The 13,543-nt window shown below is 41.4% G+C and overlaps 1 protein-coding gene across 2 annotated transcripts in view; it reads right to left on the bottom strand.

Moving 5' to 3' along the window:
• The window catches only part of ASAP1 (ArfGAP with SH3 domain, ankyrin repeat and PH domain 1), a 276,123-nt gene that overhangs the window by 90,947 nt on the left and 171,633 nt on the right, over positions 1-13,543 (bottom strand). For both annotated transcript variants that reach the window (XM_080939796.1, XM_080939795.1), the window contains exon 5: positions 6,517-6,662. In XM_080939796.1, coding sequence (XP_080795922.1) covers positions 6,517-6,662 — 146 coding nt within the window. The remainder of the gene's footprint in view (positions 1-6,516; positions 6,663-13,543) is intronic.

Consider the following 13,543-nt stretch of genomic DNA (forward strand, 5'->3'; position numbering starts at 1 on the left):
GTATGCTGGCATGCCTGGGCTTATCAAGTGATCGGGTTCTTTCTCCCTTCCTTCCTCTGCTATGAACCCATAACTTTGCAGCATCCCTTTCCTGGCTCCAAAGGCTGTTTTGTGAGTTAAGGATCAGATCACAATGTACACACTCTTGATGAAAGTGTTATCTGAAACGTGCAAATGTTACAGGCTGAAAATTCAATCCTACTTAAAAATCACTATATGCATTTCTATTTAAAGTATTTTTAATGTGCAATAGCTCTTACTAATTTAAATTTCAGCCTGGATTACACATGACTTCTATACACTGCATACATTTATTACATAGCAACTGTATACTGACGAGAGAAAATTCTGAGTCATTGGTTGTGGTCTGGCTACAACTAGACCATGAAAATGACTTTCCCATTTTATTTATATGTCACAGCTTATTAACAAGCTTCCAAAACACAAGAAAAAACCCTTATAAGCTTCTGAAATAAATATATGATATACATTTTTGTTGACATCCATACCTCCCAAGACAGACTATATCTCACTATAAGTAGCTCTGACTAGGAGTAGAACTCATCACTGTCTTTGATTTCCTTCATTTCATATGACCATTCAATGTCTCACTGCAAAGGGCAAACCTTGGTGGTATTATAGAATATATGGCACTTACACTGTCCCCTATGTAAGATACAAAACCCTGAATCCTAAGATTATCTAACTGTAAGGATTTTGGACACAATGTAAGATATACATACACTTAGATATGGAAGCAATTAGTATCTAAGTCTAAATGTATAAAAGAAATATTACATTAAAATGTCAGACACTAAAATTATGTAATAATCTTTATTTTTTAATTTTTCCATATTCCTGTTTTATTGTAGAAAATACATGTAACCATAATAATAACAACAATAAAGATAATAATAATAATAATAATAATAATAATAATAATAATAAAGAAATACCCCAAATCTCCTTTCCCTCTTGCTCATCCACCCACACTCATGTGAGAAACCTTAGCTAACAGAATGTCCCACAACACTAACTGGTCATGAGTCATATTGGCACGTCGGGAGGGGTGTGTGTGGTGGGATGTGGTACAAACACCAAAACCTTCTAATTATGTATTTTCATTCTGTGAGAAGATGAGATCTTGCATGGGGAGCCAGAGCTAACAGATACATCTACAACAAAATAGAAGATCACCAAAGAGAAGAGGACAAAGAAGTCTGTTGTGGGAATGACGAAGAAGCTTCACCTTAACATCATGGCTACCTAAAGAACACCTGTTATATACCAACAGACATACTAACACGGAAGGAGGACCTCAAGGGTTTCCACCTCTCAACAAAAAACTAGTCTAGAATGCTGAAAACAGGAAATAATCTCCCCAGAACTGGTAATCCAATACCAAGGAACAGGACATAGCTTAGTAACAGTGAAATAGAGACTATGAGTCTGACTGAGAACAAGGGGTCCGGGACACTCTTTTATTATTATATATAATATTATGTAATTATATTTTAATTTAAATAGAAAAAAGATGAGATCTTCAAAAATGTATTAGAGTCAGGGTACCAGCAATTACCACAGGGCATAACTGTCCTTTCTACACTTTTTAACATTTCAAAGAAAATTCCCAAAAATTATGTGATGAAAATCTAGACCCAACATGCGTGTTTTCAGCTATTTTCATCTGGGGGAAAAGAAACTTAAAAATAAAGAAGAAAATAAAACAAAAAGCAATCCTTAACTCAAACCACAACACTGCAGTCAGAAACTGTAAACAGGAAGTGCTCTGGCACCGCTCCGCAGTCTGCAGCAGGACAGGCAGAGACCGGACCAGGGCACCGAGAGTGCTGCCTGGACTAGATGCCCTCTGGGCACAGCTCACTATTGTCATGTAAGGTTTGTACACAGCCTGTAAGACCACTGCAGCAGGACTTTGAGGGCATGGCATTTAAATGGTGTCCTTCTAACCACAGAGAATTTCTTCCCCAGAGCAATTTTGCAGTTTGGGAGCATTATGTATGTGATGCTGTCTGTTGATGTTTCACATCCTTTGCTAGGATCACATCACCAGCCAGCACTATTCACCAAGCTTTTAGTTTTTATTTTTGTATTTTATTATTGCTTTCTTTTCAATGGGTAAAAACATGAACTTAATCTTGATACTGTATATTTAATCAAAACGAGCAACAAAACCACAGCAGCTAAATTCAAGAGCAGTCTACTTTCATCTAGTTATTTAAAAGTGCATTGTAAATGAAGTCCTTCTCACTAGTACTCTGAATGTTAAATGGGCACAGTAGGAGTGATGGAAGGTACCCACATCACAGAAGAACCACATGGTACACAGGAGCTCTACACAACTTCTGAAAATTCGACCACAACACACACTTGTCGAGGAAGGCCGGGTGTGTATTTCCTCACGGATAGGTCCCTCCTGCTTATCAGGGTATTTGTACAGACCCTCAGTACACACATTACATGCACTGAGCAGGACAGAGGATCATCAGGCTCATTTTATAAAAGTGAAGAAATCAAGATGTAGGCATCTGCCCAGGCCACACAGGGAAGCAGCTGCTGGTAACCTTTTCTTTCCTAACCCTCTCAGGTCAAAGCTTAAGCTCTGTATGCTGTTAACAACCCCACCACGTCCATGCTTCTCTAGCTTCTCACCACTAAGAGGCAGCATTTCCCAGGCAAAAGAAACCGAACAGACCAACTTCTGGAAGCACAGGGTAAATCCATCCAACTCAGAATGAAAACCACATAACTGATGTTAGAAAAACAAGTTCATCAGGAGGGGAAAACCAGCTCACAAAACCTAGGGAAGTGCAAAGGAAGCAGGCTGAAGACCACACACCAGCCTCCTCAGGGCACAGTGAAGGCCTGTGGACTTTGGTTCTATACATTTCTTTATGATGACATGTGGACATAGTGATGTTTTATTAAACATTTCTCCTTCTTCCTCCTCTACAATTTGATGACTAGGCTTTAATTTATATTTTGAAAATTTTAAACTCATAAAAATTTGAAAACACAGTATATCCAGTTTACTCTTCAACCAACTTTCCTGGTAGCAACAACAGCTTATATATTATTTTATTAGAATCTAGAAACTGACATTATGACAGGGACTAGACCTCAGGCCTTATTTAAATCTCATCAGTTCTTATGTTTTCCTGTTTCTTAAACTACAACTATATCTTTGCACATAGTTCTAAGGAAGGTGTAGTTATCAGTCTCTGTAATAAGTCCAGTTCTTAACTTGAGACCACAGAAAAGATGCTTTCCTGATGCCAGTTTTCCAAGAGTTAGGATCTTCCCAAAAAGATCCCACAGACAAGCCTGGGCCAAGCGGCGCTGCTTCTCAGAGCTCTGCAGCAGCATCTGACAGGGCAATGCATAGTGAAGGTATGGAAATAAACCCAAGGCAGATCCAAGGGAGAGAGAGGGGCCAGCACAACGCTTCTCTCCGGCAAAGACAGTCAAAGAAATGTAACGATGTGAACTGAACCAACTCCATTGTAAAATGGTTATTTTTATGGCCACTTACCAGGAACACCATCACCATCTTCAAATAGAAAATAATAAGTTTTTTCTGAATGAGATAAATTAGGTCTTACAGCAATTTATTTTTGATCTACCTTAGACTTCTATTCTATGAATGAAGAAAGAACATGGCCAAAAAACAAAAAGGAACAAAACTTGGACTGAGTATATCTAGGGAAACAGCAAAACCAGCACTTTTAACTTGGGAAAGAGAATCCCCAGAATATACGGTGGCAGAAGCAATATACACAGAGCAGTAGACAGAACAGTGGGCCCTGCCTGCTTTCTAGCCGTGTGAACCAACAACTTCCATCATCCAGCATGAGTCAGTACTCTCAGGGAGGTCACCTAATACAGGACAGCTGGGTACTGTACGACTGTCACACTACTTTAATACTTTTCTTGTCACTGATATATGATACGTGTCAGAATGTAGTTAAGAAAGAAAAGGTTCATTTCAGTTTGGGGGGGCATGGTTCAGTCTTTGAGGAGGGGGCATGGAAGAGGTCTCTGGGATGCCTCACATCTTGGTGCATCAGAAGTCGGTGGCTTGAACCAAGTTGCAACTCTCAACCTTCATTATTGTGGCAGTTAGACTTTATGTCTAAAAGGTTCCACAAACTTGTCCCAGAACAATGCTAGGACTATGATCTTCTGGGGGCCATTTTACATCACATAGTAACAAGCACTCACCACACACTGCCAGGCTCAAAGGTCTTCAATAAACATCAATCTACGTGGATGTACATGAATATATTAAATCAGCACACACTTGCCTGACTGTCTTGTACATTCAGACACACAGTTGGGCATCAGCCTGCAGTACACTCAAATATGTATGCAGACTTGTGTGGGAGCCTTGTTGGGTGATGACTTTTAGCTAATGTCAAAGCACATCTGGTCTTCTGGAAAGTGCGATATTCATGTGACATGATGTAACCCTGGGAAAACAGCTTCCTGGGTTCTCTGCGAGTTATTATCAGAGTGAGGGTGAGTCTTACTTCACTTCCTTTTCTACTATAGCCCACTGCACCCATGCTTACTAATCTATAAGCAACTGCCACAGCAAGTGGCAAATAATACGCAGGAGGAAGAGGAAATGAGGTTCAAGTAGTCTAAGAGTTAAAGAAACATCATTGGCTTGGTAACCAAAAAGTATAGAAACATTGTCTTTCTTAAGCTTTTGAAATGACACAAGTATTTTACGTATAGCATTTTTTTCAGATTCCATGATATATTACTTATGATTTATTTAATGGTAAAAACCACCAATTAAATTTAAACAGTCAGGAAAACAGATGTATGCATGTTTTTAATATAAGAGAAAACATTCTGACTATACAAAACACTCAGGTTAAGAGAGTGTAGGGAGGCTTTTCAAATAGGTAGTACTCTTATACTGTATGTGTTTGTATCGACTGGTTTTGTGACAGGATTACCAGCCAAGTTCACAGAGGCCCATCTGATATATAACCACTCAAAAGGCGAGGGCATTTGAACTTAGGTTCCAGATCCTTAAGGATGCAAAAGTGCAATGCTGGGGGAGGCAGGAGGAGAAATGATGCTTCCCCAGAACAGGAACTGAGGAAAATATGGGAATAAATCACATTGCTGTGGTCCCCTGCCCCTTAAGAATCAGGTGATACTTGTTTAAATCAAGGGCAGATTCGATAGTTCTTAAAGAAATATTTTCACTAAACCAACCCCACACATAGTCAGGCCCAACAATGTAAGGAAGTTAAGATATGGTGATAAGCAGACACAGAGCTGGCAAAGGAACTCTGCTGTCCATCTGCTTCTGTCTTCCTGGGTCAGCATCTTTAAAGACCTCATATTTAAGGATTCTTCCTGCCATACACGTTCTATAAATCCCAAAACCTTTGTCTTAAAGGTATGTATGGGGTCAGCAGTGGGGTGGACTATAAAAGGATATATTAAGGGAGGCTCATTATTTCAAGAACCAAGATACCTGGTATCTTCATCCAAGTGAGATACAATACAGGCAGGGTATACTGTCATTGCCTGTTTAGCACTGAAAAGCATCCTTACTCTTTTAACCAGTCTACTAGAAGAAATAAAAGCTGCACATACAAGGCCTGCACAGGCCTATGTTAGATGGAGTTCAGAAGCTCAAAGGAGAAAAGAACTCATCTCCCTATTCCTAACCTAGCAGCTTTGCCACAGAGTGTCACTAAGGAGACAAGTCACTCTGAAGGGCAGGCCGCATGCCCGGCAGTAGACGGCAACAGAAAGGGAGCTCCCTTGTCTAGTGATGACATGTCGGGGCTTTGCTTTTTTTTGTTGTTGTTCTTAAAATTATCTCATTTTAAAATTTACTTTTATATAGCTTTCTTCCCTCCTTTTAACCTACTGGTCCTTTGCTTATAAATTATGGGTTCCAGCTTACTGTTTTTATGGAATTCCCGAGTGTGCTAACAAATGTGCCTGTATCTATACCTGTATCTTGGGATCTTTTCCTTTTGTTTGTTTTGTATTATTCCCATGACATGTTAGTTTTTGCTTTACCTTATTTTATTATTATCTGTTAGAAGCCTGTTTGTTTGAGGGTCAGAAAGGGGGCGGAGATCCAGATGAGAGGGAGTAGGAAGAAGGAGTAGAAGGAGGAGAAACTGCAATTAGTATATATGGAAAGAGAAATCTATTTTCAGTATAAGAAAACAATAAAATCTGCTGACAGTTATCTCAAACCAGTTAACAGTGGTAGGATGTAGAGATGGTCAGGGCTCCTCTCTCTTTAGTATAGCCCCACGCTAGCAGATGGCCTAAAGGGACAAGGCTAGAAATGTCACCCTGAAACCTATGAAAACCATGACCTCTAGAGGACTGCACAGCCTGCTACTTTACTTCTCACTCCCAGGACTGAGGGTGGAGGTGAGGAGCAGGCGAGGAGCAGTGGATTGTTCTCTGTAAGGCTAAAACTGCTTCAGAACATATGGCATGACTCACCAGATTTTTCAGCAGCGTGGACAGTTCCTTTGTAAGTGTAGAAAACTTAACAAAAGCAGTGCCAAGGTCAGGGTTGTCTCTGCTTAAAAAATTACTTCCAAACTTATCCAGAACTTGTGCATAGTTTTCTTCATTTTGTACATGATCTAAAAAGGAAGCAAAGAAGGGGTGTGAGTGGTTGTTTGTCACGAGGAATCCTTTCAAGGGGGGCACTGGGACCCCTTAAAAGGAAAGCAGAGAAAACCAGTGCCAATTATTTATTGAACATGCCCAGAGGCTGGCAGGACACTCAATGCCCTTTGCTTTTGAGACAGGGTCTGATACCCAGTTTGGGCTGGCCTCGGGCTTGCAGCCTTTCTGCTGGGGGCCTTTCTCGTGCTCTGATCACAGGTGTGCGCCACCACAACTGGCTGGCATAGGCGTGGCTTTGGTGTGGCACTGGCTCTGTCTGTCTGTCTCTCCCTCTTTCTCTAAAGAGAGCGACTGCTTCCTTCACAGTACTCAGCTCACTCACTGACTTCAGTTGTTTAAGGGAGAAATTTATACCACATTCACCAGCAATTAAGAAACTAAGAAGAAATTTCTCATTAGAAAACTTAATTTTTCTAGCATGTTTCTTCCTCTGCATCTTATCTTGACTCCTTTATTTTGTTTCATGCCATAGCTTACAAAAGAGCATCTGTAAACTGTTTTGGTTTTTTTTTTATAAAATCATCTCTAGGTTCAAATTTTGCATGCTTGGATGACAACTACAGGAACATCTGTAACAGAAACTTCTAAGCTTTCTACCTTAGTTGGCACAAAAATTTATTCACCTTCTATTTATGGGAAAAATGTCCCCTAGTTCTTTCTTTCAAATCTAAAAAGTGAGGACAACTCTCCAGGAACTGGTGTGAAGCCCACAAACATTCTCCGTAGCGTGGATACACAGACAGTAACTGACTCCAGGGAACATCTGTCTGTCTTCATGCTAGCAGCTCTCTTCACCACTCTCCATCTGTCTCATGCTCCTGCCCTCTCTACTGCCTCTTCACCTGTGTGACCTCATGAACTGTAAAGGCCCTACCTGTCACTGGGATTTTATTATTTCTCTGTCTATGACTTTGAGATCTTAACTCTTCTCTCTTTAAATGCTTTCCAAAAGTTTTAAGTTGTTATCTTCACCCCTAAAACATTAACTTAGGCATCCAGCCACCAATGGGCCCTCAGTCTTCATCCTCGGGCCCTTTCTCTTATTTAGACACTGGCAAACAGCACTGCATTAGAGAAACTGCAACGTGAAACCTGTCAAGTCACACTTGGCTTTCTTTCCCATACACTGGTACCTCAAAGTGGCCACAGAAGGCCACCTACCACTGAGAATCCCGGCTCATCCTCTCAGGCTAATCATCGCCTTACTAATATCAGTGCTTTTTGCTGGTCTCTTCATTGCCGCTCTATAGTAAAGCAGCCCCTGCATGGCTCTATGAGATTGCGCAACAGACGTTAACACACTGGCTCTTCTCCAGGCACTGCCAGGCTCATCATGACCTTTATAGGGATATGGAGAGGAGACTCTCTACCTTGGGACTAATGTATGGAAGCTGGCTTAACAGGTGACTGAGTTGGAGGTGATACTCCTTTCACGTGCCAGCTTTTCGAACGTTCCAGTTTAACTCAAATCCCCATCTCTCTATTCCTAAATTTTGGAGTGCCAAGATCCTGCATTTGTGTGGAGCCTGCAGCACATGCCTACTATTTACTACATGAACGAGGAGTCCTTACACACATGGTTTTCCATCGGAGGGATGGGTTACCTGTCACCTCTGTATCCCTCACTCAACTGACAATACTGGAGATTTTCCAGAGAGCTGGAATTAGGATATTAGGGCTTAGTAAGAATTTAAGCCTTCTGAAATTTCTTAGTCTGTTTATTCCCAGCAATTCAACAACAGAAACAAAATGCTTTACTTTAAACACTCTTCAATAACTGTACAGGAGCAATGGCCATTCAAGAAATGGAACACCAGCCTGGGGAACAATGGGCAAGGAGCATCACTGTCACCCAGTGAGACCAGATGAAGCTCCCAAAGACTTTTGCTCATCACAGCATTAAAATTCACGATGCCTGCAGTGGTGATAGGCATTTATGGCTGAGAGAGTTTTAAAAGCTAAAACAAATTTCTCTCAGCTCAACAACAGGCCATGCATGTCTGGCCCAAAGCATCTATCTACCTGGGTCTCTGAAACCCACACCCCACTGAGGATTCCCACCTAATGCTTCTTTCTGCTTTTGCAAGTCAGTGAGAGACAATGAAGTTCATTCCAATGCTCCCCAAGAAGAAAGCACCTCAGTGGTTAAGTGGGAAACACTGCCACACAGGCTTTGTTGGTTTACTTGAAATCATAAAATGAAATGTGTATAAATGTGTAAATCGATAGAGTGGCCACTACTTACTACCTAGATTAAGAAAGGAACTCATTAAACTGCAGTCATTTCTCTTCCTCCCGTGACATCGATTCCCCTGAAATATAATAACTGCATGCAGAGTTGGGAGAATTGTGAGAAGCCTGGCAGATCAGCAATGACGACTCACTGAGGAAGCAGATGAGTGGAGCAGAGATGGCCATGGGAGGAGGCATTAATCTGTGCTGAGAATGTGCTCTGCCTGACTGCTCTCTCTATAATACCCTGTGTTTCCTCCTGACCAGGTCCCTGCAAAGCATGAGAGATAAGAGGCAGAAAGCCAGAATGGATGAGTACTCGTAAGCTACACCATCGATCCGGAAAACCTATATAGTGCAATGTACACATCAATGAGTGTTCCAAATACAGTGACATGTTCTATATGTACAGTATTCTGTTAGATACAGATATTAAAATACAGCAGTGTAACTATTTAAATTTGGGGGAGAATGATACTAAAGGGGGGAGTAGCATAAGCCCAAAATAAGCTGATCATTGCTACCTCAGAGCTGTGTGTAATATTTAACAGCACAGGAACAGGTCTCATGCATTTTAACTATCATTTATTTAGCTTACTGCATTATAAATCTATCAGGGACAGTTTACTGAAAGCACCCTCCCCCCAGTCCACCCACCTTCAGAAAATACTACTACCTCTGTATAAAACCAAGAGTTTTCCAAGAAGATTATTTTCAGTATGTAACAAGTCTGAGGGGCAGTTACACTGCTCTGGGGAGGAAGTATCACAAGGCAGAGGCAGAGGGAGACCATATTTTAGGACTGTTGGCCAATTGAATGTACTATCTATCACTTTAGACACACAGAAAAAAGAAAAAAATATAAAAGTTTTAGCGAACACCACCACAGAAATAGGTCTGTAACTAAAGAAACCATCTAAAAGCAAAAGAAATGGCCTGCTCACTCCAAGAGATGAGAGCATGAGAAAGCTCTTTTATGATCTATACTGGAAGAATTAGAAATACCAAGACAAGAGGTAGCAGCCCTAGGCTTCTAAGACAGTGAATTATGGGAAGGAAGAGGTAAAGTGTAAAGACTATTTTGGTGTAGTTCACAATTTATAGGCCTTTCGGGTGTATGAGATTGAAAGGCTGAAGCCCTCAGACATGCTAAGCCTCCTCACTATTGACTTGCATCTCTGACAATCTTGTTTGCAGGTCCCAGTCACTGAATGTAGCTTAGAGTAAAAAAGCTCTTCCCTGCTTAAATGTAAAATCTCAAGTGAGATGAAATTCCATTCAATGCCTGTGTGCCATGATCTAGGCCAAGTGGCCTTCTCTAAGCCACACCTGAAACATAGAGATACCTATTTTGGCACCTACCTCACAGACAGTTAATCTATGGTAGGTCAGCATACAATCACAGTAGGTATGTGACAACAACACTGCAGCTCAACTGGTCTTTTATCATCTGGTCAGGTGGCAGAAAAGCATCAAAAACACTCTGAAATCAAAACCAAGAGCTCACACCCTGAGAATCTGGAGTGACTTTGGGTTGTATGCACACCTTGAGGACTTTCTCAGTAATTCACAGAAGACAGCAAAGACTGAGCAGACCTTTCTCTAATGGCTGCTTACTTGTGACAGAACACCAGACTTCAGACTGGTCTGCCACCCCAACCTTTGGCGACTGCCATTTATCAAGCACTGAGTATGTAGTGGGATCCATCACAGTAACTAAGACCCATACAACAGTCCTTCTTATTTATATGCACATGTATGTGTCTGCTCATCTGTGTGTATGTCAATGTGTGCAGCGACCACAGAGACCAGAACAAGGTGAGGGATTCCCTGGAACTGGAGCTATAAGGTGTGAATTGCCTAATGTGGGTCCTGGGAAACAAACTTGGGTCCTCTGCAAGAGCAGCAGGTTCTCTTAACCTTTGAGCCATGCGCTCAGGCGCTGTTTCATAGGTAAACGAAGCTGAGGGTGAAGCCAGGATTGGAGAGTACATTACTTGGTTTCAAAAACACTATGTGACTGAAGCACTTCCTGGTAGAGGAACAGAGAGACATGAAACACGGACAGAGTCTGAACCCCTACTCTGGTCCTCACTGGCCATGTGACTTTAGAAAAATTACTTAAGTTTTCAGAGTCTCCAGTTCATTTGTAGGTCTATAAAATACATTTCTAAACTTTTTACATTTACACCAATAATCTTGATACTGGGTTGAAATGCCAATATTAATGGGTATCAGTATAAACTTAACATCATGGTTTACTTTGTAGAATCTCAGTATATGTAAGATAGCAATCAGGTAATATTATGTAATTGGTATGGTCATTGTGGGGTTCTGAAGAGGAAGGGCTGTACTGTGGTACATCCAGTATCTGGCACATGAAGTGTTTAAGGACTATTACTCATTCCAAAGTGAGGTTCACTTTCATGTCTTCTCATGTCTTCTTTCTTTGAGAATCTGGCCTTTCTTCGGGGTCTTAATTTTCTTCTGTGCAGAGTATCCAGAGCAGTGGTTCTCACACATCAGGCATCATGCAATCTGATATTTATTTTATAATTTGTAACAGTTGCAAAGTTACAGTTATGAAGTAGCAACAAAATGATTTTGTGGTTGGGGGTCACCACAGTCTGAAGAACTGTATTAAAGTATTGCAGTGTTAGAAACGTTGAGCAACAATGGAATAAACTAACATGTTTATTGTCTTGTGAGCCACAGAGTAGGTATTCTGCAGGAAACCCCAGTTTTGTACATGCCTATATAGAACCTACATACTTTACCCAAACGTCTCTCCCCTGAAGCGCCACCAAAGTTCCAGGCTTCCGCCTTCCTCACTGAAAGTCAATGTAAGACCACCTTTCACTTACCCTTCAGGGCTTTAACGTATTTGTGACATATTCAGTTCCCAGAGCTCAGTCTTAATACAGCAAGTGTCAAAAATGCGATCGTGTGCACTGAATGAAAATGTCCCTTCTCTCGGGTCGGGAGCCAGGCACAGTAGCTGGAGCACGAAGGCTACATAAGCTGCTATGTACACTGTAGTGCTGGAGCCCAGGAAAAGGACCTGGACACACCTTATAACATGACTGTACCATGTTATAACCTTAAGTGCTTATTTTATAAAAGTGTGAATTCACATGCAACTATAGAGACATAAAGATAGAAACTGCAACTTCCTATTCCAACCCTACATCTTCCTGTGTCAGCACACACACAAACACAGGCACTTTTTACAAAGCCCAATAAGGAACTGTGCATAAGATGCCATGACTTCCTCTTTTCCTACTGAATAAAGACCAAGAGATTCACATAAGCATGTATTAATAATTCTGTCAACTGCGGTTGTTTCACAACAAGCTGTAGTGCTAGTTACATAACAATTCCTCTACTAAGAATCTTCCAAGTTGTTTGCAGCTTTCCCCAGCATAAACCAACACTTCAATAACAACTCGCAAACACAAGCTCATACAGGCTGCTGCTCTGTCTGAAAGACAGACATAAACACAAGCTTGCAGGGGGATGTGGACATATGCGCACTCCGGTGTTGCCATGTTTACTTGGAAAGAGGCTGACTACAGCAATCACATCTCCAACAGCAATGCCCATAGATCAGAGAGACCCTTCTCTAGAAAGCGAATAGCACCTAGAAGCACTATCCTTTCTTGTTGCCTCTCAGGCATGAAAAATAGACCCTCCAAGAGCCTGCTTTTCTGAATCTACTGTCTGTTAATATCTCCTTCTCTTCTTTCATCTGCTTAGCCTAGTTTTCTACAGTCTGCAAGCAGATTGCCTTCTACAGGGGTGGGCTATGTTTGTAGTATGTGTTGCTAATGGTAAGGTATAACTTCTGATTTTCATTCATAATTCCTCCTTGATATAGACCATAAATCTAGAAGGTCTTGTGTCTGACACAGGTACAGAAATTCAGTTTCCTTATATGTTTTCATTTTTTAATTGGATATATTTTATTTATATTTCCAATGTTCCAGTTTCCCCTCCACGAACCTCTTATCCCACCCTACCCCCTGCTTCTATGAGGTGCTCCCCACTCCCTCCCACCTCCCTGCCCTGACATTACCCTACACTGGGGCATCAAGTCTTGACAGAATCAAGGGCTTCTCTTCCCAGTGATGCCCAACAAGGTCATCCTCTGCTATCTATGCAGCTGGAGCCATGGGTCTCTCCATGTGTGCTCTTTGGATAGTGGTTTAGTTCTTGGGATCTCTAGTTGGTTGGTACTGTTCTTGTGGGGTTGCAAACCCCTTCAATCCTTTCTCTAACTCCTTCACTGTTGAGCCGATTCTTGGTTCAATGGTTGGCTGTGAACATCCACCTCAGTATTTGTCATAATCTGGCAGAGCCTCTCAAGGGACAGCTATATCAGGCTTCTGTCAGCATGCACTTCTTGGCATCCACAATATTGTCTCAGTTTGGTGACTGTATATAGGATGGATCTCCAGGTGGGGCAGTCTTTGGATGGCCTTTCCTTCAGTCTCTGCTCCACACTTTGTCTCTATATTTCCTCCTGAGAGTATTTTTATTCCCCCTTCTAAAAGGACTGAAGCATCTACACTTTGGTCTTCCTTCTTCTTGAGCTTCATGTGGT

The sequence above is a fragment of the Micromys minutus genome (assembly GCF_963924665.1).
Source record: "Micromys minutus genome assembly, chromosome: 27".
Taxonomy (NCBI): Eukaryota; Metazoa; Chordata; class Mammalia; order Rodentia; family Muridae; genus Micromys; species Micromys minutus.